The sequence below is a fragment of the Lissotriton helveticus genome, chromosome 10, assembly GCF_964261635.1.
Source record: "Lissotriton helveticus chromosome 10, aLisHel1.1, whole genome shotgun sequence".
Classification (NCBI taxonomy): Eukaryota; Metazoa; Chordata; class Amphibia; order Caudata; family Salamandridae; genus Lissotriton; species Lissotriton helveticus.
This window is the reverse complement of record NC_136071.1, coordinates 769560290-769585367: the sequence shown is the minus strand read 5'-3', so window position 1 is coordinate 769585367 and position 25078 is coordinate 769560290. Positions and strand designations below refer to the sequence as shown.

General features: G+C 43.4%; 1 protein-coding gene across 7 annotated transcripts in view; it reads right to left on the bottom strand.

The window, feature by feature from the left end:
* PARD3 (par-3 family cell polarity regulator) overlaps positions 1-25078 on the bottom strand; it is a 1362300-nt gene that overhangs the window by 617223 nt on the left and 719999 nt on the right. For all 7 annotated transcript variants that reach the window (XM_078663327.1, XM_078663329.1, XM_078663332.1 and 4 more), the window contains exon 15: positions 16294-16444. In XM_078663327.1, coding sequence (XP_078519453.1) covers positions 16294-16444 — 151 coding nt within the window. The remainder of the gene's footprint in view (positions 1-16293; positions 16445-25078) is intronic.

Below are 25078 nucleotides of genomic sequence, written 5' to 3'. Positions count from 1 at the left end.
GCTCTTATTACACAAAAGGTTGGAGAACCCTGCTCCAATGAGTGGTACAAGACTGTGAGTTTACCACCATATGCAATCTCTTCATGGTTCTGATAGCACTAATCCTTTTCTAGCATCCAAAAGATTAAATACTACAAAATGCAAGTAAAGAAACCCCTGCCCTTCTTTGGATATCTCCAAAACAAAATTTTATTTTTAGACATTGGCACCAAGTAGAAAGTCTGTCAAACATCCATTTTGAACAAATAGATTTCAAAATTGAAAACTGGATGAAGATGCTCCATCAATAATGTGGTGCTCTTTAAAGCAAATTCTTCCATTTATCCCCTTGGCCAGTATGCAGTTCTTTAAAGTGTAAGACATTAATGATCAGCACTTCAATGCTAGTCAATTACTCTGCACTATCTTTGAATTATGCAAAAGTTAGAAACCAAACTTGTATAACAAAGGACAGTTGCAGACAACATAATATTGTATGCACCAAGAATGACCAAATATAAAACTTAAATGAGAATGTCATGGCACAGAATAGACTGCATGCTCATGCTTTAGGATCTTCCCATAAGAGGTTACATTTTATGGTGCTGTTCTAGTGTGTAACCACTAAGTATTTTGGATAAAATGGTGCAAAAAGTTGCAAAATAAAACAGCATCTTTATCCATTTTAATATCAACTGCACCATGCAATGACTCACAACTGTCTTTTCAGAAATAGCTTGCAAAATTAAGATTACAGGTGTACTGGCGTAAACATAATAGACTTTGGCTGGCATTGACGGCGGGTGTGGCAAAGCACAATACAGCCAGGCGGTGGGGGGCCCCTTCTCCCCAGTCAGTAACAGAGTGGAGGGCTGACCTAGACTGGTGTCAGCGGGCAGAGGAAGTGATATGCCAAAGTAGAGGCTGCCCCAAAAAGAGGGAGAAGTTATGGAGCCCCTGGCGGAGTTACCGGGGTGAGTCTCTGGCAGCGTGCAGGCACAGATAATTCTGGCCCGGTTTAGGCGGGTGGGGGGTGTACACACTGTTATGGAAGCAAGAACCAATGTATAGTCAATTTTTCTGTTCCCACAAGATGAGATGAATCCTCTCAGTTGTCTCTCACTCAAATTGTGCTGCACGTGTATACCCGCAATGTACTTTCAGTATATGTACTGTGAGGGGCTGGTTTAATTTTTTTTTAAATGAGTACAAAAAAAAAAAGATTACAGGTGTACATATTGTTGGAATCCAAACAAACAAAAATATAGAAACAAGCATTCATCAGACAATATACACACATTATGAAATGCTTTATTTAATTCAAAAACATTAAAAAAAACATTTTAATAGGAAGGTTGCAGCTTTTCTAAATTCAATTGAGGCCACTCATCATCCATAATATATTTAGTTGGATGCCCTTGCACAGCTCCCACAAATCTATCTGAAGATTCTAACAATTCATTCATTACATTCCTAAGATCTGCCCTTGGAATGAAACCAAACCTTGGGAGCAGACAATGGAATTTCACACTTCAACTTTTTTTTTAAAAGGGATAGATATGGCACAGAAAGGTTAGGTTGAGGTAACAACTAGAACCCAGTTGCAACATTACAAAAAAGAAAATACTTAATTTTGGTGAAATAGCCATTTCGTATACCAGCAAGGAACGTTCTATTGACTTTTACATTTCCACAATTTTAATTCCTTTCTGTATATTAGGTATCTGTAGATTATGGTATGGCTTCTTGGATTAATGTAGGTTGACCAGCATGAGGGTAATATGATGATCATTTAATGAAATCCCTGGGAGGACATCAAAAACATTGATCCCTTTCATGTCAATATAATTAGCACCATTGGATTTACTATAGTAATGGTAACCACAACAGCAGCAATGGTGACAAACCTAGACAAAATACAAAAATTCTATGACTAGTAAGGCACTGAGATGTCTTGGACTACAAACAAAAATGGTATCGGATACTAAAATGAATATTTTGATGGAAGATTGTGAAACTGTGAAAAGCAGTATTAATAAATAAAGGCTACTTTAAAAAATGCAGCCTTACAACTCATTACAGTTCAACGGGGGCAGTGGGACTGTAGAAGGTCCACGTTTGAAGCAAGTCTAAAACTTTTGAGTGCCCAGTTCCAGCTAATGGCTTTGGAGTTTACTGGGGCATATTGGTTACACAAGGACAGAAATGGTAGAGTTGCCTCAGCAGGTGACCTGTAAATAATAAACATGAAATATTTCGGGTGTGGAGGACAGGTATCTAGCTCTGTCCTAACGCTTTAAAAATGAACAGGGAGAAAATAAGTATTCACACAAGCTATGTTAGGAGTATTCCCTCACTGTTGAGTGTGTCAACAATTCGTTGCTACAGTAATTCCTGTTAACTTATCACGGGAACTCTCATGAATGACCAGACATTGCTTTGCGTTTGACATTTTACTAACCTAGCAGCATTATCCTCATCTTTCCTTTCACTCCTTTCTCCTCGTTCTATAGGATTCATGTTAGGAACAAGACTTCCGGAAATCTATTGATGAGATGGTTATAGGAAAATTGAAATTGGATAATGTTTCATTAGCCACTAATGAAATGGCTTGTGGAACAGTGGTCTTGAATGCTGAGATAGACCAAGATCTTGTTTATCAGCAAGCGAGATTTGAGCCTAAAACGCATTCTTCAGTTGTGGGAAAGAGGAGCTAATGTGCAGAGAGCTCCTGAAACTTTTAGAGCAAATCTCCAATTGAATAGAGAGCACACAATTTCAAGCACCACAAAAATGTGATTAGGATTTAGAAGGAAAAAACATGTTGCACAAAATTAAAGGTTATTTTCGAAACTCTCCTTTAAAAATAGGTGTGCCAGAGAGAAGCAGCGATTGGCTGTTAATCTTGTGTTTCATAACCATTGGAACTTTGGGAGCAACGCTTCAATTGGTACGGCTTCTAAATCAGAAGGTGGTTGGTGCAAAATGTTTTCCATTTTTTTTTATTGTAAATGATATTACAATTAGGTAACATGCATCTTTATAAACAATTTAACACTAGATTATTAACAATTGAGAGACGTAAACATGTGGTAAAGTACCCCAACTGTAAGTAATCAGGATGTTACAAACCAATAAGGAGTTTCACAACTGTTGAGAGGATAGTCCTGAAACTGAAGACTTATCCTATATGCATCCAGTGTTGTCTTACGTCTGTGTATCATGAGATCAGAAATCCTGAGTGAAGTGGCTTAAGTATGACTTAAATGGAAGGACAACCAATGAAACTCATTAAATATTTAAGAAAGCTTGAGTAAAGCTACTATTCGAAAACCTAATGGCGTTTCCCAATTGTAAGGACATAAAATAAAATTATAGGTTTCTAGACAAGGACCTCAATTCTGAACAGACATGAGACACGCTGAGGTTGATCAAAAAGTAGCAAGTCCAGTAACCAATGAAAAGAAAAACAAAAACTAAATTCTTGGTTGTGAATGGGTAGATGAACATTTTTATATACACTGAGGATAGAAGGTGGTGGGATCTGTATAATTTTCCAATTTTCTGTAAGGTTTTGTGCGGTCTGGTTTAACTGAAAAAGCACAGTTCCTGGCCTGTTACTATAATTAATGAAAATGATCAACTGCTTTATACAGCACCTACTGTCACTAGTTTACCATTGTAAAAAACAAGAGTTACTACTGACCATTCTATTGCAATTCAATTTATCATCCTTGGAAGGGTAAAGGCTAAGATTGTCACGTTGGGACCTGAATCTGTGACATGCAGGTCACATAAATGAACAAGCATCTAACTCAATGAGCCATCTTTCCAGGTAAAACTCTTATTTTTGTGTAGCATAACTTGCTTAAAGATGGGTTTCTTACTATCTTGAGTTTTCTGTATAATAATAAGTTTCCTCTGATTCCAAGAGTGCTTGAAATGGTGTATGGCTCGGCTTCATCTTCCCCATTTTGGTTCAACAGGAGCTGGGGTATTTATATGTTTGTACTTACCTCGGTGCACGAGCAACCTTGGCCGATGCCCAGTGGAGCGGTCACATGCAGCTATAGAGGAGTCTGGCCCTGGTTTCACCCCCTCAGCAGTCACCTACCCAGCCGGTCATCTGACATTGTTTTTCCTTGTTTCCCCGTTGTGTTTCCTCTCCCCCCCCCTCCGTGATTCTTTGATTTAATTGATGTAACTATGTAACCTGTATCTCGCTGATCCTCATGTAAAGCGCTCCGATACCTCCGGGTCTAGCCAGCACTATATACAACTTTTCAAATAAAATCTGTCACCCACTGGATAGAGCGCTCTTCAGCAGTAAATTTCTTCCATCCATCAGTGAGGAGGTGTACATTTTCACAGATTTGGCCTAGTAATCTTATCCCAGATTGGGCACTCTCAGAGTTAATTTCTTCTGAACTGCAGGTGTGCAGGTGCTGGGCGTTCAATCCTACCAGTTAGACCGTCCTCTGATCTTCCTGGGCTCTAGTTTCATTTCTATTTTTATTCTCGGCTTTATGCTTTTGGCAGTGTCTCATTTGTTTAAAACAAATGTTTCTTTACTTTATATTTATCGTGAGGGGTCTACATTTACCAACTTGCTTTGTCCCTTCAACTCAAGGAAGATAATGTTACTGCCCTACAAGGCACTGTGCAGTAAATCATGCAGGGTGACAAAATGGAAAATATCTCCCTCTCGTGATTCAACGCTACACAACTATGGCATGCCCACACAGATGCTAAACTTCCAGCTGATGTGGAAGCCTTGGGCATACTATCCTGAAAATTCTTGGGTCTGGAGGGAGATACCTACAAGGATGACTCTACGGACACTGAAGTACAGCAGTAGTGAGGCAACACAAGGGTGGAGGTTGGTGATAGAGAATACACATTGGCTGGTTATAAAAGGACAAATAAAGGTTTACAAAAAGAAAGAAAAACACTACACAACTAGGAGAAATGGGGGAAGGGCAGATATGGGGTAGTGTGTTCCACTTATACACCACACCAATCTCTTCTCACATGTACAGAGAAAAGTAATTAGAGTTTTTTGGTGATGAGGAAATGGCTTGACAGTTGCATAAGGGTGCTGAAACATTGACCCTGCCTACTTAAGAGTGAGTGTGAGTAAATATTCAATTTATGTAATATTCTCGCTGTAGATATTGAGCACCACAAATAAAAAAATCCTGCTGGAGCACACCTCCGTGCAATTTTGATTTTAACCACCCTAGACTCTAATACTATGTTGGATAGAGACTAAAGACCCCTTGAACGGAAAATCTATAGAGCAAAAACAGTAAGGATGTACACTATAGAGGCAGCACACCAGCATTAAACCAGATAGCACAAGTCTGGGTGTGACACTTTGTGTGGTTTGCAGGAGGTAGAGGGATGTTGTGAACCTTGGTCTATTCTCGCACTGCCATTAAACAAACTCCCACACTGTTTGGGAAAGGAGATACGCAGAGGGAACACCTCTTATGAGTCGGAAACCATGTATTTTGAAGGTTAGGGAGTCAGCTGGTAAGACAGACCTTTATGCCGTCTGTCATATATCCGGGCAGACGACTATGGTGGAGGATAGGAGAATATTCCAGGGATGCATCCAGCCTCTTAAGGTGGGAGCAAAAGACCTTGCCTGTTCCATAGGAGGTTGGTTTTCCCTTTGTGGTGAAACTTCTACTCCCCTCAAGCCCAACCTATTGGAATTCCTAATTAATTGGTTTTACTCACCATGAGATGTCATCGCCTCTCACGCCTCTCCAGCAAGGGGACACTGTGGAGGGGCGTGGGCTACCTTTAAGAAGGAGGGACTAATGAAGTATCTACCACCATTTAGAGGCAGAGTCAGGAAGGAAACAGCCTGGGAGAAGTCCTCAATTCAACGTGGCACATCCTGGAATTAGGCAAAAAGGCAATAGACTTGGAGGATATGCTGCTGAGTAGACCTGCTGCTGAGTAGACCTTATTGCTTCAAAGGACTTGGGGAACCAGTGGCTGTCAATAACCCAGCGCCAACCAGGGTTTGACTTACACCTTCTTACTTCGAACAAATCTGATAACTGTGAGACTAAAATATGTATCTTTTAAGCCTAGAAAGGTTCTTGAAGACACAAATTGTGCAAAGTAATAAAAGTATTTGAAGACTTAACTGCTATGTCATATTTACTCAAGGAAAAGTCCATACTGGATAAATGCAAGATAAAAGGAGAGGTGAAGTGTGAACATGCATCTTTTTGAGTTGACTAGCTGAATCTTAGACTTTGTTCAAAAGGCAACACTTGTGAGAACAGCAGCAATTGGCTATCTTGAGGAAATTCTAGTGATGTGCCAGAATAGCGCCTTAACTGTGCCCATATACCTACACAACAAACATGCTCGATAACACATAAGGGGATATAAAATCCTATTTCCTTTCAGGTTGCACCTCATCTTGCATTCACAGCCTTGTCAGGCTTTGTTTGTATAAAGAGATATGTTGTCAGCACCATTCATCGTGAAGCGATCAGCAGAGGACCAGGCCCACAGAGATGCACAGGCACATCAGCTGCCTGGGCTGGGACCACACCAGCCACTACCAGGAAGGCAGTGAACACCACTTATGCACCATCACCACGGATCAGAGGGATGGCTTTCTATAATCCTCCTCCTTCAGACATACAACTAGAATACTCCCGAAAAGAGGACATATATTCTTGAAAAGAGGAAAAAGACTCAAAGGAACACCAAACAAGCAGATGAGCTATATGCAGTGTTACTGGAAGTCTGTGGAAATGAAGGAACACATTATACAGCCGAGTTGATTAAACTATGCAGTTCACATTATGCTGCATAATGCGGCACATTCTGTTGCAGAATTATATCAGCATTTTGTAATTTGAACATACATTAACACTGTCTGGATTCTCGAGAAGATATATTCAGGAGATTGAAACATTTCTGGTGATGGAGGTGCACAGCAATTTCATCACTTAGAGATGGGCGGTGTGTGCTGATAGGAGACAACAATACAAGGAAGCAGAGACTGCACACACTCTTTCTGGGCCATGTCCGCCTCGCTGTATCACAGCAAACATATCAATCAAAAACAAAATGGGTACTAGAAAAACGTGCGGTGTTGCACATCACTCGTGGCTGTCAAGCAGAAATAAATGGGCTCCTTCTGGAGAACGGATAATTATTTTCTCTAATTCAGCTCCATTGTTGGAAGAGATGATGCACGCGCTGATAGCAACACGTCTTTCAACAAAACACTGAAGGAAAAAGTAGTTCAACTACACTATTATTTTCTCTAAAGAAATACAACATGTACAACCCCAGGGTAGATTTACTAGCAGAGTGTTTTCCCAGGCACATGACGACACACACTGAGCTGCTTTTGCTCAGAATTATATCTGCAATTTAAACTGTCTTACTAGACCAAGTAAAAGCTGTGATAGATTATGGTATTTCAAATATCGCTAGATGGTCCCCATCTCTCCTCTGGGGCCAGAACAGGAAGCATACCTGAACCAATCACAACACTGCAATGCAGCGTTGTGATTAGTCTGGCCCCGTGGTTCGGTGCTTAGCCAGGAAATGGGACCCTGGGCATGTTCTCCATGCAGGCTGTAATGCAGCCTGCATGGAGAGCATGCAAAGTGTGCATGAATGTTTGGCAGGCACGGGAGGGCCGACCAAACATTCATGCACACTTGGAGTGGGCAAACCACTCCTCCCCCTACACCTCTGTCATCGGAGCAGCCCCGTCCCCACCTGCAACAGCAGGAAAACATAAAATAATGATAACCTCAAGTTATTATCATTTTATGTTTCCTTTCTTTCACTACTTCAAAGGAGTGGGGCAATGTTCCTCCACCTTAGCAGAGGAGCCGCCGCTGCCCTCAGGAAGGGCATGCATTCCATGCTCCTTCTACCCAGCCCACCCCCCTTCGTTCCACAGTGTTTCCACATAAAACAAATGGGGCAGATATGTGTACTCCACAGCGGAAGTGGTGGCAGAGAGGGTGCCACTAAAACTCATGACGTTACTCTTTGCTTCCAGCAGTTACAATGATTAGATGTGCTTCCTATTGCAATGTTAACCATTGCAAGGCACAAATTCCTTTCAACCAACCCGGCTTCTATCCAAGGCTTACAACATTGTGGAATAAGATTGAGAAGAGAAGCAGCCTGTTTATAGAAATGCACCACAAATGTTTGGGCCACGCTGGCTGACTTTATCATACGTTAAACAATCAAGGATCAGCAAAGCCAATAGGTTCCATGCTTGTACTCAATCGTTAACAAAAAGGCCTGTTTGCTGCAAAGCAAATAAAGTATTAATTTGCGTATAAAATGCAAGGATGAGAAAAAAAAGTTCCATCCCATCATTGCCAACACAGAAAAAGAGGAGTCACCCCATCATTTCTTCTTAGTTTTGAGCACAACAGTCAAGAGACCGCCTGAAGAATGAAGAGCTCTGGGAGGCTGATATTGCAGGAGACTCTTATATAGATATTTAGGTGAAGGTCCATAGTAAGCTCTGAGTGCTAACATCAGTCCTCTAAACTGCACTCAGGCCTTAATGGGTAGCCAGTGCAGTTCCCTAAGATGTCTTCGAATAGAAATATACTTAGGAATCCTAAGCAGAAGCCGAGCAGTACCAGCTGGAGTCTCTTTAGGAGGTACTCCGGGAGACCAGAGTAGAAAGCATTGGCGTAATCCAGCCGTGATGTTATAAGGGCATGGATCACTAGTTGCTAACATACAGGAGGTAGGATGAAGAGAAACTTCCTCAACATTCACAGAAGGCCAAAGCATGTCCCGGCTACGCTATACACTTTTGTCTTAAAGGAGAGGTTGCTGTCAAATTTTACACCTAAATTCATCACCACTGACCACTGTCGTAGGTGATGGTGGGGGGGATAGGAACTGGGACAAATCTCACCACCCTACAGTGGTGGTGAGGAGCTAAAAACCAGAATCTCCATCTTGCTTGTGTTACATTGGAGAAAAATCGGGGACATCCACTGGAACACTATCAACAGTCAAGATTTTAATCTGTCCTGGGCACATAAGATATCCCCGTACCAATATTTGAACCCCATAGGTTTCCAGCAAGAATGCCAAAGGCGAAAAGTATACATTGAACAAAGTTGAACTTAAGGCAGAGCCTTGAGGGACTCCAAATTCCAGAACTTTGAGTTCAGAAACAAATGGCAGGATCCATACCGATTGTGAACTGCACGTCAAAAACAACTAAGCTATGACAAGGCAGCCCCATCTGCCGTCAAACGCTACAACAGGACAGAGTGGGCCACCGTGTTATAGGCCTCCAAGAGGTCAAACAGCAGTAGAGTCACCTACTTCCCACTGTCAACGGGCAATGAATAATATCAGAAACCTCAACAAGACCGGTTTATGTACTAAAACCCAGGCGAAAACTGGACTGAGATGGATGCAGCCGCTGATTGACAGAGAGATAGCTAGGGAACTTAACGTTAATTAATTTTTCGAAAGCAGGCATCAAAGAGGTCAGTTTGTAATTAGCGAGAACCGTTTTGTCCCCTGAAGGTTTATTTAACAATGGAATCTGTTTTCCTCTCTTCCAACAATAGCCTGCCACAGAGACTCATTTAGTAACCGATTCAGGACAGGGTTAATAACTGCAGCATGAGAGGTTAGAATCTGCAGTGGACACGGATTGTCTGGAGAGCCAAACATACAAGATTTTAGAGAGAACTCGGAGTCTTTAAGGGAGATAGAAAGAAACTCTGTTAAGGTACAGGAGGCGCAATCAGCGGCTATAAAGTCCTAATATTCCTCTTGACCTGTGGACTTGACTGGAATTTTATGACATGTTCCCTTTAGAGTCCTCACAATACCCCGGATTTTGCCTTACAGAAAATGCAAGAGTTCAGAGCAGAATTTTAGCGAAGGGTCAAGGTTCTGAGAGAGGGCAGGCGGGTTGGTAAACGTTTTAGTGATTTTAAAAACCTCTCATGGTGTATTGTTCAACCTCATAATTTCATTGGAAAAGTAGTTTGTCCTTTTTTAGGTCTCGCCTAGGCAGCACGCATGCACTGCTCTAGGTGGGTCTTTAAGCCATCAGTCTTCACTTTTCAAGCACTGCACTCGTGCTTATGGCGGCATCCACATTGTGGGAGCGAGCAGCGGCGCGCCACAAGCACGCCCCACTTCCGGGCTGGTTTCTTTTGGAGTGCATGTGTTTTCTCACACTCTGCCTGTTGTGCTAATGCCCCACTCAAATGCCAACCCTCCTTGAGCTCCCTGCCCCACTCAAATGCCAACCCGCCTTGCGCTCCCTATGTTTCGTCTGTCACCACCCAGCTAGACCGTTGCTTCCCCTTTCCTCAACTTCCGGCTTTTTTGTAATGCTCAAGTCCCCCCCACTTTCCATTGTTCCTGTCACTTGGCCACATTGGCATGAACCCCCAAACCCTGAACCCACTCCTCTGTTGCTTCCACGCCCTTCCGCATCATTTTTGTTTTTTATTTTGGAGCGCTGGCAGCTGCCATTTGCTTCAAGGCTGCCCTTTCTTTTTGATTCACTTGCATGCATATGTATTTTTATTTACTGCTCCAAGAATAGCATCTATCACCTAAGAATGGTAAAAAAGTTTTACAAAAACAAGCATTTGCAATGCAATAGGTCTCGCATTTACGCGCGTTTCAGCTATTGGCATTATAAATGACAATGCCTTTTATTTTATGTTTTAAAAACCAAAACATAAATAAAAGACATTGTTATTTACAATGCCAATAGCTCAAACTCATGTAAATGCAAGACCTATTGCATTGCAAATGCTTGTTTTATTTCCTTATGGTAAACAAACAGTTCCTTTTTACAGCACTCCTTATCTACTGGAAGATGGTGCTTGCGGCAAGTTCTTTTGAGTTTCTTGCATTGCGGTCTTGACTGTCTGAGCTCATCATTAAACCTGGGAGCCAATTACCTTTTCCCCCCAGTTGACCTCACTTCATAAGGTGCAACTTGATCCACCATAATATTGAGCCAGGGAATTGGTTGCCCGAGCATCAATTTCAATATTACTGGTGAACACCGAGACACTGTTATTAAGGATTGCAGACATTTCATCTGGGTTTGTCTTGACCCACATCTAATGAGATAAAGACAAATGAGACACACTGTTTCTGTGGCTTTCCTCCAACGGAACTGGACTAGAGAATGGTCTGACCAACTATTACTCAGAACCTCACCCATCTTAATCAAACTATTAGAGAAAATAGGGCCAAGAAGAAGCCTCTGATAAGTAGGTAGGTTTATCCACTAATTCTTTTCTTATTCCTAGCTGACATAATGTCACAAAGGCGGGAGGCAACATTATCCTCCACCTTGTCCAAATGCATATTTAAGTTTCCCAGAAATGTGAAATTCGAGTATCTTAGCATAAAACTGAACAGCCCCATCTCTAATGAGGACACAAAACTGTTGTCATAGCTCAGTGGATGATAAATCAGCAACCTGGACAAAGATCTGTTAGAAGAAGAGGAGAGACAGAAGCACAGGGATTCTGCTTCTGAGATTTCAGGGATTTCAAAGGAACTAAGTTTCAGAGAGTGTTTAAAAATTATGGCAATACACGCTCCCCCACACCGCTCCCCCTCTTTCCGGCTCTGTCATGATGAACCACAGTCTAACTTGGTGGAATAGCAAAAGCAATATTAGGTGCAGCACATTCGGTTATCCAAGTTTCAGTGTGGAAGAGTGTTGGACTTGGGCCTTTTTGGCAGGTTCACCCCTAAACTTTTTGCCTTTAGTCTCTGGCATGGTGATAGGGATTTTAGGCCTCTGCGCACTTTAGCACTGTGGGCCTGTGTACAGTGCGTGCACACTCGGAGTGTGTGTGCTGAGTTGGTCTGCTCTCCCATAGGAATGCATGGGGAATATGTGTGTCCATGATAGTTCCTGATGCGTGAGGAGTGCAAGGTCAAGTTTGGTATGTGTGAACTCGTGAGATTACATGCTGCGCGATGATATGTGCGGATTTATTGTAGCTAGTGTGGAAGTGCCACTTCTAGAAGTTGGCCTGCCTGTGCAGTAAATGTGGATTGGCTGTCTGACGTGTGATTGGCTGGTACTGGCTGGTGTGCCTGGCTCCAGGAGACAGGATGGGTCTGCCCCAGTGGTGAATGGAGAGATCTGAATGCTTGATGGCAGGGAGGAGGGCACCTGGGACCTGAATAGGGCTGGGCTTTCCCTCCACAATGTTGGCTCCACCCCCTGTGGTGCATCGGATGTCCCTGGCCTGTCTTGTGAATAGGAAGAGGGGCTGAGCAAAATAAAGTGCTCAAGAACCAGTTGCATCTGGTTCTCCCCTTGCCTACACTGCTACAACAAAGGATTTGTGTGTATAAAATAGGGGCTGTGACCCCAAGTAAATGTTCTCGTCTTGTACTGGAATTTGCCAGGGGCGTGCTGCTGCTGGAGCTCAGGGGAAATCTTGCCTCCCTGGGCTCTGCCCAGCCCCTGGATGCCTGGAGGCCTTCTGGGGGACCCCTCTGCCTGCCTGGGATGATTGAGGGACTTTGCTTTGCCCTGGAACCCTCCTTTAACTTTTTCCCTTTGACTCTCCAGAACCTTTTGCTGATGGGAGCGCTGTGCTCCTTTTCCTTGTGGCCCCTTTAAGAGGGAATCCCCTGGGGAGGGATTCCCCCGTGATGCCTGTCTAGCGGGTGCCTACCCCGCTTATTTTAATACTGACTTGCAGGTGCCCACCCTGCATTATGCCCGTTTATTTTCTGTTACCCCGTGCGCAGGTGCCCACCCTGCGTCTTCGTTTTATTAATTAATTATTGCGGGTGCCCACCCCGCGGATTTGCGTTCCTTAGCGGGTGCCCACCCCGCATGCCAGCTTATTTTTATTCACGAGGGAGCCTACCCCTCATTTTGTGCCCTTTGTATCACCGCTGCGGCCCGGGGCCACGGCAAACCGGAAGTCAGGCACTCCTGCCCGTGACAGGGGCGGGGCCTGCAACCGGACCGGAAGCAGCGCGAGATTTGCGGGGCTCTCATGTGCGAGGGGGAACCCCGGAGGAAGAATGCGCCCGGAGCCCCGGAAGCAGAGGGCAGCCGCGATGTCCAAGTGCCCGGCAGTGTGGAGGTTGCGGTGCGGGGGGCCCGAGGTGCGTTATTAATGCCGGCCCCCGCCGCGCCACAGAGAGCATACAGCCGTGGCAGAGAGCGAGCAACCCGGTAAGGAGGGGGACTTGGGGTTGACTCTGTTGCTTTCCCGAGCGGCCCCACTTAGCAGCGGGCCGCTCCTGCATTGGCAGCATTCTTTGTTTCAAGAGCCTATGGGTGGCTCTACACTGGCCCTAATTGTTTAACGGGTCCCGAGGGGCCCGGGGCACTGCCGGCATTTTCGCATCATCGCCCTCAGAGCCAGATGGCTCCAACGAAGCCCCAATTATTTGCAGAGCCTAGATGGCTCCCAGGGGCCCATTATTGATTTACTGAGCCCCGTGTGGCTCCATCGTGTGGCGCAAGTTATTTAAAGGGCTGCTGAAAGCGCATGCCGCATTTTGCTTATACCCAGCTGCCCAGCAATTTAGTGGGCAGCTGCACCGTTTAGGACCTTTCATTCTAGGGGGGGGGGGGGGCCTGTACTTTTAATCTAGGAGTAGACACACTCCTTCATCCCTACCTTGGCCTGCACATTTGTGCAGCACTTAGTGCCAGCTGCTACGTTTAGGCCCTCATTGAACTTCCCAGCTGCCCAGAAACTAGTGGGCAGATGCCACGTTTAGGTTGGCGCCAAGCGTGCCCCGTGACTGTCGCTGCTTAGACAGCAGCCCTGACTTTATGTACAGAGGGCATTTGAGACCCTTATAGATGGCCAGTTGGCCCTGGGGACTATTAGGTTTTATAGGGCGCAAGGCCCTAAGGTCATTTATATAGGTGCTAGGAAATGTAATGTTTGTTGAATGATTTATGCACCTTGATTTATCCTCATAGATGTGCTTTTGTGATTCTTAGGTTTTACCTTATATTTTACTTCTACTGTGGTCTAGGTTTGATTTATTCCCTACTGCAGGTTATGTTCTTTTGTGTATTTCCTGATGTTTAGGAGATTATGGTTTATCCTACTTTTTGCTTTTGAGGTTGGTGCAGAATAGAGTTCTCGCCTTATGTGTTACTCTGCCTGTTCTGATTATTACAGGTTGACGCTGTGTATAGTGTCTGCCAGTGATTACTGGCTGTGTTCTAAATTCATATGTATTCCTACTTTTTACTATTTCGTTACCAAGTGCTAATTTTGACAGTGGCCCACGTGGCCCTGTCCTGTGTAAATAATCCCTTGTAAATATTGCCCATGCCAGTTGGCACAGTGTATATTGTGTGATTACTATCGGATATGTTTTTATTATAATACAAAGGCTATTTTTATATAACCTTGTGTGGAGTTCCATTTGTGGTGTGCCTAGTGTGTTGTTACTGTGTGTGTTGTGCAAATGCTTTACACATCGCCACCGAGATAAGCCTAACTGCTCGTGCCAAGCTACCAAGGGGGTGAGAGCAGGGGTTATCTTAGGTGTGTTACTCCCTTTCCCTGACTAGAGTGGTGGTCTCTACCTGGCTTTGGCGCAAGCCTTAGCCAACCAGAGTTCCCCATTTCTAACAAAGAGGATATCTAAATGTTCATCTTTGAGGAGCTCAAAATATGCAATGCATTTCTATGTATTAGAATACAATCTTTGCCATGAATGGCAGAAGCATAATTACATGTCAAACCTAAAAAGGGCAGTGTCACATTGCACACCCCCATCAGAAGCCATATGAAAGCATCCCTGACATGGTTGATGCCTTTCTAAAGTTTGCATCTGCTAGGTTCCTAACTGCACCATATACATGTACGTTTAGGTTTCCACTCACCCTAACACAGGGCACCCTATATACTCCTACCTAATGCTGTACAGCAGTGTGTTGTCCCCCACCACCACAGCTGGTTTTGCACAATAGAAATAGTGAATACGCAGACATCCATTTCTGTTAAGAGTATGGCGGATGACTGGTAATCCCATATAATCAGACAATAGAGTTACATTTTCTAAAAAGTCAAAAAGTACCCTTCTTTTAGTGTATAGGAATCGCTCCAGCACGCAAAATAGCATTTTGCTTGGTGTGTTGTAAATCCTTGCGCCATTCCTAGCCCTGTGTTTAGTGCATTTACTGACAAACCCCATCATTTCTTACTGATGCAAACAATGCTTATTGCTCATGTTAACCCGCATGTTACAAAATTCAATCAAGGTGCCTTTGAAGTAAAAAGGACATGAACATTTCCCGCCCATTTCTTGTTGTGCGCGCTAATACTCAGACAGCATTGATTTTGCTCTTACAAATCAAGCACTTCTTTTGTGGGCATTTGCTAGAAATGTCAGAAAATCACGGGAGCTCATTTGTCTGCAAAAATGTCGAATTCTTAGCACGGCGAGGCGTTGAAAAGGCAATAGCTGTGCTAAGATGGTCACCCAGAGGCTCTCTGGCTTAAAAAAAAAAGTGTTATGAATAAAGATGCCTTTAATGTCAGCAGCTTTTTTTAATCAAATGCTTCCTTGTGCTTTAAATGTGCTAATCCTTTACAAACTAATCCCATGATGAGCTGCTCAGGAACACCAACCACTCCAGTGGTAAGGCAAGTCTTTATTAACGGGAGATGTTCACGGGAAGCTGAATTGCTGCAGAACAAGTGCTAATAACCTCATAGGCCACAGGAGACTCCAGAGCCAGCATGGGGCAGAATACAAACAAAGGATGCAGAAAATTACTAATACCACTTTGAAGCCAAAGCTCTGAGCAATTCCAAACCAAGCACCTCAAGGAACCGCTTAGACGTCCCTCAAGAGTATAATGCGGCAAGTATTTTGCTTCTTTATTTTTTTTTAACTGCTGATTTTTTTTGCAAGTAGGATTATAAAAGAGGAAGCTTTACCATACTCTTAAAACCGACCAATAGCAATTCTGGAAACAAAGTAGTATATTTTCAAAACAAAAATGGCAGCATTTTCCACTGAGACAACCAGAATTGTGCATCTTGGCCTATTTTGACCATCTAAGGTATTACGAAGCTTTGCACCACCTCTCCCGGGCATTGACGCGGGCATTGCTAATGTCTAGAACATTGAGCGAGGTACTTGCGTTTGGAAGGCTTGTTAGCAATTGTTGTCTGTAACTTTTGCATTACTTGTCTGCCGCATGCATAATTCATTAACCACCCTTCAATGAACCATGAAAAGACACAACAGGATCTGATTAGCAACGCCGCCTTGACTCACCCATTATCCTCGTCAGCGCGGCGGTCCTTGTGGGCGAGTCATCCGGACCTTCAATACCGGTGTAGAGCGAATGAGAAATTCTTCGTTCCCGGTCGTCCAGCATAGTTTCGATTGGCAGCTCGGGGACAGGAGGGCTACCAGGTGACTCCAACTGTATGAAAATTCAAATTTGCATTTAAGTTCCTTTGACAAGCATCAGGATTTGCAACAAAATGCCTTGGGCTGGCGCCCCACTGGGAACTCTATGTCAAAATAATTAGCAACGACATATATGCTTAATGACCAACTGGCAGTCACTTAGCTCCATATCCCAAGGGTGATTTTTCAGATTTTAAATCTTTCAACAGGAAACCTTAATGGAAATGTGCCAATACCCTCCCTGGTGGGTGCATGACTCCTAATATGAACTGTGTTGAGATTTTGTGATGTAGCCTTAAAACTGTTTATAATCCTAAAACCGGGGTACAGGAAATACCTTTGAGCTGCAGAAAAGCATTGCTCCTGCCACAAAACATTGTTTTGGAAATTAAACGGATAGGTACCCGTTCTCTATGAACCTCCACACAACCACAATATTCGGTGTCCATTCAGGACAAAATATTTCAAATATACAAAGGTAAACATTGTAGATGTTCTAATCTAAGCCAACATCTCATGTATAGTTTTTAAGGTAAAGTCACAGAGCAACCCAAGCATAAGCTGGCGAGATCACGGTCACCAAATCTATGCATTAACAAGTACATCACCAAATGTTTGCATTAACACGTACATTACGCAACAAATTAATGTAGGTGTGCAATTTAAGTATCCAGTATGTGCGCGCATTCAGGATATCCGAGTTATGGTTTGGATACGCTTGTAATACTGATAAGACTTGTGCGTATCCTCTGTTAGGGCGTTGACCTTTGTTTGGAATTGTCCGCTCTCACTTTTATCCCTATTGACATCAGAATGATTTGATTATAATGGTTTTCTCTTGTAAACAGTCTATCGCTTACAGATAGTACAAGATATAGCACAGGGCACATAATAAAAGAAATGCATGCCCTTTACAAGAGTCAGGACATCACAATACAGACTCCGTGTTGTTAAGTGAATATTAAGATATTGTCATCACAATGAACAATGAAGGGTTTTTTCGGAAGGGCTACATAAACATCATACTTAGCATTGAATCTTGAGCATTCTTATACACACAGTTTTATGTTCAGGTCTGCTCTACCTACGTGATCAGCCAGAAGATGAGGCTATCTTTCGGATGTGTTCTTCCTCATTTGAGATTGAGAGTTTTGTTTTGCATACGGTGTCTGTATTTCACTCCAATCAGTTTTATCTTTTGACCCCCCCCCCCATAAAAGCGCATTTTACCTTGTTTACAGGGCGGGGTCTCGTGCACCTGAGTGGTTACCGGGTGAGGTGAGGCCAATACCTCATATAGGACAGGTGAGTGGACCTGTTCTCTCTTTGATATATTGACTAAACCGTTGAAATCAGCGTGTAAAAGGGAAAAGAGAAAGCAATCTATTATTGTTATGTATCTTTATGATTTACGATGTATCTGTGTAATTCTATTTTCTAGGTGTGACAATCACTCTGCCTGTATGAAGGTAATATGACAAATACACAATTATATGTTTTTACGTATGCAGTAGCTTATTGTCATTAAAGGTCCTGAAGAAAGCCTGGGCTATTAGCCCCTTATGGCTGAAACTAGTCGACCACTTTTCACAAGCAGCGACATATTTGGTTTACGTCGTATCTGCAATTATTTTATAGGCTTGGGAGAGATATCAGAATAAAAGGTTTTTCTCTTCCCTATCCTTTTTAGATCACCACTTCACTTGCACTGCACTTAATCTTTTTCTACCATATATTTAGTGGATATCCTCTAGATACATCAGATGATCAAGTAGAATAACTGGTCATTGGTCTTTTTCTACTACTCTTTGTAGCGGTCACAGAGACCGATACGAAATTTACACATCATCTCCTTTTGTGTTGAAAAGGTTGAGTGGTACGAAAAGAAGGATATCCAGATGATGACACTGGCCACGTCTGGCAGTTGATGGAAATCTGACTGTTTCGTAATGGTCTCTGTTTTCGATATCAGTTCTGATTATGGAATAGAATATTCCTTTTGGAATTCTACTTAATAATAGTGAGCTATATGGCTGATGGTTGCTATGTCTCTTTTTCCTTTAATGCTTTCTTGTTTGACCGCCAGATTTTTATGTATTGAATGTTCGAAATGTGCCAGGTTCTTTCTACCTAGGAAGGTTAATCTCAGTCTGCATACTAGTCTCTTCTAAGTAGACATACCACACTTGAGTAGGAATGGCTAACATGACTGGTGCCTGTGTGCCTCAATGGGACCCAGTCACAAATGTATGACTTCAGAATGTTTACACACCAACTGTGACGTCAAGGTCCCCCTCCATAATTCCCCGTCTAGCTCTTACATAGAAGGTGCACTCATTTTGTCACCTTACCACATAGTGGTTGTTTACAATGCAACAAATCCGGATGCATATAACAGTGTATTAAGCCCCGCTTGAGTAAAAGAGAAATTGGTTCCGTAAGCCACTCTGAAAGACATATCAGTCAATATAGTCTTCCAATGTAAATGTGAAATGTTACATACTGCCTTCCAATGTTAATGTGAAATGTGACATACTGCCAACTAGCTAAGACGTTGCAGATGCGCTTAGGTCAATCCATGTGGGCAAAAAGTGATATTCAGAAGGGCCTTTCCAATTCTGAATATAATGAAAAACAAACTAAGCAAAATAAATACTGCAAAGAGATTAGGGAGTTTACCTTTACCTTGAAAGAAAGGTTAAAACAATATGCAACACGTTGCTTTGTTCCAGCAAATAACAATGCAGAGCGTAGAATTCAAAACAATGCAACTAAGTTAAAAGTGATATAGTGGTAGAACCTAAAATAAGTTCCAATTCATTGAACTGTCAAAGACGTGAACTTTTCTGAAGCGATGAGGGTTGAACGGCGGCAAGCTTTCAGGAGCAACAAACATATGCGTCACATCAGAGTCCAACAGTCCCCAGACAGTATGGGCCATGCTAAGGGAACCAGCATGGAAAATAAATGCGCGCCGCCACGAGTCTGCGAAAAATCTCCTTCAAGGGCAGCCGAGGAATGCGTAGCTACAGTCTGCACAGCGGGGGCTCCGAGTCCAGCCCAGTGCACTAACATCTTATGACATTTGGGCGCTGGCTTGATGCCAGGCAGAGAGATTGGGGGGTCTGAAGAAAAAAGTCTGCATTCCACGCAGATGAGCCCTGGATATTAGGTCATCGCGGGGAGACAAATGAATAGTCTGAGTCATCGCAGGTTTGATATAAATTAGGTTTTACTGAAGCTCCCTGATATACGTTTTCTCGTTGGATAAGCGCAAGGGTGATATTTCACATATTCGAGTTATCAGACGTCTAGTAAGAAGTCCTTATGTCTTCAGGGGAGAAATAATTTCAGAGCATAAGACCCAGTCAGTCTGAAAAAGGATTTATCCAGCAGATTTATTTTGTGCTTGGCTTATAAGCTGCAGTCCTACTCAGTAGGACATGAACCAGTAGTCGGGCCCTACTACGAACCAAGGGGCATATGTATCAACCTCCGTGTTTGCGATTCTCAAATAGCGATTTTCTAGAAATCTCTATTTGATAATTGCAAAACGGGATGTATTAAAAAAATTCGCCATTTTTTAGCGAATTCTTAATATTCCTTAATTGCGATTAGAAAATTGCAAAATCGCAATTAAGGAATACCTTCCCATTCATTTCTATGGACCAGGGGGCCCATAGGAATGATTGGGAAGTCATTCTCAATTTGCGATTCACAATTTGAGAATCGCAAATTAAGAATAATTTCAAGGGTGTCATAAGGACACCCTGATGCACCCCTAAAATGAACATGTGTGCGCATATGGCGCACATACATGCCCTAGGGGCATGTATGTGCGTCACATGGCACCTTTGCAAATGCCAAAAAGTGCATTTGGGAAAGAAATCGCAAATTACCACCAACTTGAAGTTGGTGGTAATTTGAGATTTCTTAATGAGTAATTGCACAACTTGGATGCTTCATACATAGCATTTAAGGAATTGCAATTTGCGATCCCTTAAATGCTTACGCAAAGTTAAGGAATCGCAAATTTTGTGATTCCTTAAATTTGCGATGCGATTATCCACATACATGCCGTTTTCCAAATTTTGAGTTGCAAACGCTGCTTTTTTGCGATTCGCAGGGTTTGAGAATCAAAATTCGGTTGATACATATGCCCCCAAATGTCAACATTTTTACAGAAAATCTCAAACCATCTGCAATTGATTTATAAAGGAACTTAATACTTCTGCTATTCTTGTAACCCGACAGAAATGGAAAATATATATATTTTTTAAAACACATGACAGACGTTTGTGCTGACACGCATGGAGGTCGGAAGAAAGGAGCTCTCAGGGTGATGGTGTCTGACAGGTGTGAAGGGCAGGGATGGTCAGATCAGCGCTGGGATGGGGATGAAGGGCTTTTATAGGTGATGTGAAGGGGCAGGCTGCCTCTTTGCCTCATCGCGTGGACATTAAATAGCACAGCTGAAGGTTTATTAGTTTCACAGGCTGGAGCTGGTAGTGGCATCGAAAGAAAGGGTTTGAAGATAGCTTGGAAGGTTTTAGGTTTGAGGTTATGGCAAGTGATCACGCCAAAGTGCTGGCTGTGATGTTGAAGGAGGCTGAGACAGGAGAGCTTTTGGATCCCTGGTTGTTGGAGGCGGCCTGGATTAAACTAAAGTGTACAAAAATAAGTGATGGATGGAATGCTTGAATTAATCTCAGCCACTGGTAATAAATCGGGCAGCATCCCAGTCAATAGTTACTTTGCACACTATGCCACTTCAGTTTGGACCCAGCCGTATGCAAATCAGTCTTGACCCTACTCTAACAGGAACAGTCCAGGCCTGAACTGCCAGCACTGGTTCTCCCTGGATCACAAAACAGGCAACCCAGAAGCGATTTCTCCCTAGTTAGGGCTCATCAGGCAGGTATAGCTTGGTTCCAGTGACAGTGTGCACAGGACTCATGTCTAGGCATGCCCATCCCACTTTAGGCAACAAACTTGTGTTCTGGTTCAGAGAGGACTGGCGTGGCTGTTCAGGCTGGCCTGTTCCCATTGGAGTAGGGTCAAGCCTGATTTGCTTATGGGTGGGTGCAAACTGAGGTGGCATGGCGTGCAAAAAACAACAATATTGTAGGCCACACCCCACCCACAAAAAGGAACAAACAAGTCTTTTTCAGACAGGAGGTTTTCCCCAGTTTTAGCAATGGAAGCCAGAGAGCCCACTGTCTGGCAGTAATATATATTTTTAATTAAATAATGAGGTTGTTCTGGCCTATCCTAACATCTGTCCCACCCTCACACCTAAAGCCTTGCCAGTCTTTCTGCTCCCCTATGCACTATGAAATCCAAGCATAATGGCAAAAGAGGGGACATTTGATTTGTTTGTGTATTGTTTTTACACATGGGCCAGGGGTGTGTGACTAACTCCCAATAACCTTCCAATTGCAATGGTGAATGGCTGCACTTGTTGGGCTTTGGTAGGCTGTCACATGGGAAAACCTTCCACACCCAGACAGTTATGAAAACTGGATACACGGGGGAGTCCACGGTAGTCTGCTTCGTGTGGATCCGTTAACATTTTCTTACTCAAAATGCCCTGCAAACCGCAAACTTTGACTCCGAAAAAACACTTTACTCACAGGTTTGTGAGGAAAACTGCTAGAATCTGTGGGGTGCCACAACTCCCATTGGCCTTGGTTTGAACAGGAACAGATAAAACAAAGGTCAATGGGATTTCCCTTGCAAGGGCCTCCATTGACCTTGATTTGATCAGTTTCTGTAGCGGGCACCAGTCCCAGCCGCACAAAGGGTGCAGGGTTTTTATTGGCACAAATGGGATAATGTTGGGCTGTAGGATTTTTGTGGATTCCTGAAGTTTCAATCACAGCAAAGTAAGGAAAATATGTGATTTCAGACATAGTTAGAGGTTTGCAGGGCATTGCGGGTCAGAAAACCAGATAGGATCCACACAAGGCACACCACCTTGAAAATCTCTAGGTTATCTAGTTTAAACAAAATTCCCTGGTTTGTAGCTTTGCATGGGTGGCACCTCAGATTGCCCCCAAATACTGCAGATACACCAACTGGTTATCTATCAATGTAACGCTTTAGGGCCTTTTAGTATCATGGTCTCATGGCCCTCGCACACAAGTGGGGTACCGTTCTTATCCAGGGACAAGTGGGGTCTCAGGGTGGTAGGAAATATGTGGTTTTCCACAGACTCCAGAACTTACCGTCACAAATATCAGGAAAAGGGGATTTTTTTATTAAAGTTTGATGTTTGCAAAAGATTGATTCAGGGTAAAAAAAAAAATAAACCTGGTGAGAGACACGCAGGTCACCCCACAATGAATTTTCCTAGGTGTCTAGTTTACAAAAATGTGCAAGTTTGCTAGGCTTCCCTGGGTGGCAGCTGAGTTATAGCCCAAAATTCACGGTTACCAACTTTGAAAAAAAGGGTCAGTTTTGAGTGGAAAAATTTGATGTATCCATGTTGCATTTTGCAACATTTCCTGTAGCAGGCACTAGGCATACCCACACAAATGGGGTACCATTTTTATCAGGATATTTGAGGGAATGCTGGGTGGTATGAATATTGTAGTGCCCACAGATTCCAGAACTTACCATCATTCATTACTTACCTTAATTAATATATATTTACATTTCAAAATGTGTTTATTAGAGTTATCCATATCACAATACAGTTTTGGCAAAAAGACCTTCAATTTTGATAGAACAAAGACATGCTTTGAGAAAAAGCATCATCCTTACAATTATCAGTGAGACATAGCAGGATTAAGTCATGATAGAGTCAGCATCATTAAACACAAAAGTAATGTTTCTCAACTAAGAGGGAAGCATTATAATAATAAAAAGGGAGGCAGGGTTAAACCATACAGCTATAGCTCAGGTGCCAGCAGTGTATGTGACTGTGGAGTGATGCATGCAGGGTGGGAGGCGAAAGCACCTGGGGAAGGCTGAAAGTAGGAGAGCATTGTGAGCAATCTACCGTCGGGCAATCTGGAGGAAGGGGAGAAGGCCAATGACAAGAGTGACTACAGTTTGTTCTTGGTGCGCCTGTAAGAGATAGATATGACCCAGTAGTACATGTCATTCACGAGGCACAGTGGCATATGCAAGCTCCAATTGTGGAACCCCGCATCTCACAGCAGCTCGCAGTGCGAGTGTTTTCACACTAAGTGCATAGCAATGATGAAAAATGGTACTGCGTGGTTCACGCTTGGCGCTTATCTGTCTGCGCCTCTACCTTAAGTAAGAAAGTCCCAAAGCACTCCCCACCTATGCATGAGTCCCCACTCACATGAAGCAGTTTTAGAATATGGGCTTCTGCTCTTGGTTAACATCTGCAACACACCAAGGCAATGTGAGTTCAAGGGGAGGCAGAGGCCTTCCAGGGCATGGCTATTTGACAATTAAACACCACATATGCCAGATCTATGAAGTGGTGGAGGTGTTTGTCCCCCTTAGATCGCCTGCATAATCCCAACAGGCAAGAGTCGGGTGTGGGCATGGGGGATGGAGGAGGGGGGTGTTTGAAGACAGCTCAGATATGACAGTTGTCATTTCATGCCATACTAGGTGTAACACCGTACAGGACCATACCATGTGGACAAAAATCAGCATTCGGTTATCTACAGTGGAGGAATTCAGGAGGGAGCATCAGGAACATGCGTTGTATGCAGTCAAGTGATAAGAAAGTATGGTGCACATAGTTAAATTGAGTGAAACAGAACATGAGATTGCGGGAAATCCCCTTCACCAATTGGAAGACCAGAGACCATGCCCAATCTGTCAAAGGGTGCTAGAGAACCGCATCCCATTTCGCATAAGCAGGTGGGGGAGCATGAAGTGAAGTATTACTTGATGGCGTGAGGCGTACCCACTGTGGACAGCGTTGTGTGCAGTATTGCTGAAGTATTTGGCTTCACATCCACGGCATTCCAGGTTTCTTGCAACAAATGCTGCATAGCATGATAGGTCAAGATTTGAGCAGCTCCCAAATCATGTGTGTCCATCATGGCTTGGAAGGACAGGACAGTCCCCTCATTATAAAACTCGCCTGCACTTTCAACTCTGCGGCCTTCCATGGGGCAATGTCAACACGCCGAATTACAGCCTGTACGCACTGCAATTCCCAGATAGCAATTAAGGGGGGAGTAAGGAAGGTGACAGCCTCTAGGATATACATACCTACCCCAGCAGGCATGGGCTACTGTCATTTGTTGCGTCTCTCCTTGAGGGTGAACATCAATGACAGAAAACCATTTGTAGGTGCTAATACCGTTCAGCACATTGCCAATGGGAGGTGATTCCGAGCTCTGCGGAGTATGTAGCCATGCCAGCGGCCATTGCAGCAATGCTGCAGCGTAGTAAAGTTCAAAATTGGACGCCCCAAGACTGACCTCCTCCAACAGACGGTGGAACTTAGTAAGTGCAACCAGTCGCCTGCTTGCACTCCATATGAGCTCAAGTAATAATCCATTTATTATACTGAAGAAGGACTTCGTGAGCACAAGTGGAATGGAGGCCAATAAATAGAGCAGTTGGGGTAGTACTAGAATTTTAGAGATGGTCATGGGTCCCTATGGAGACAGGGGCAACAAGCGTCAGAAGGGCAAAGATTGACTGATTC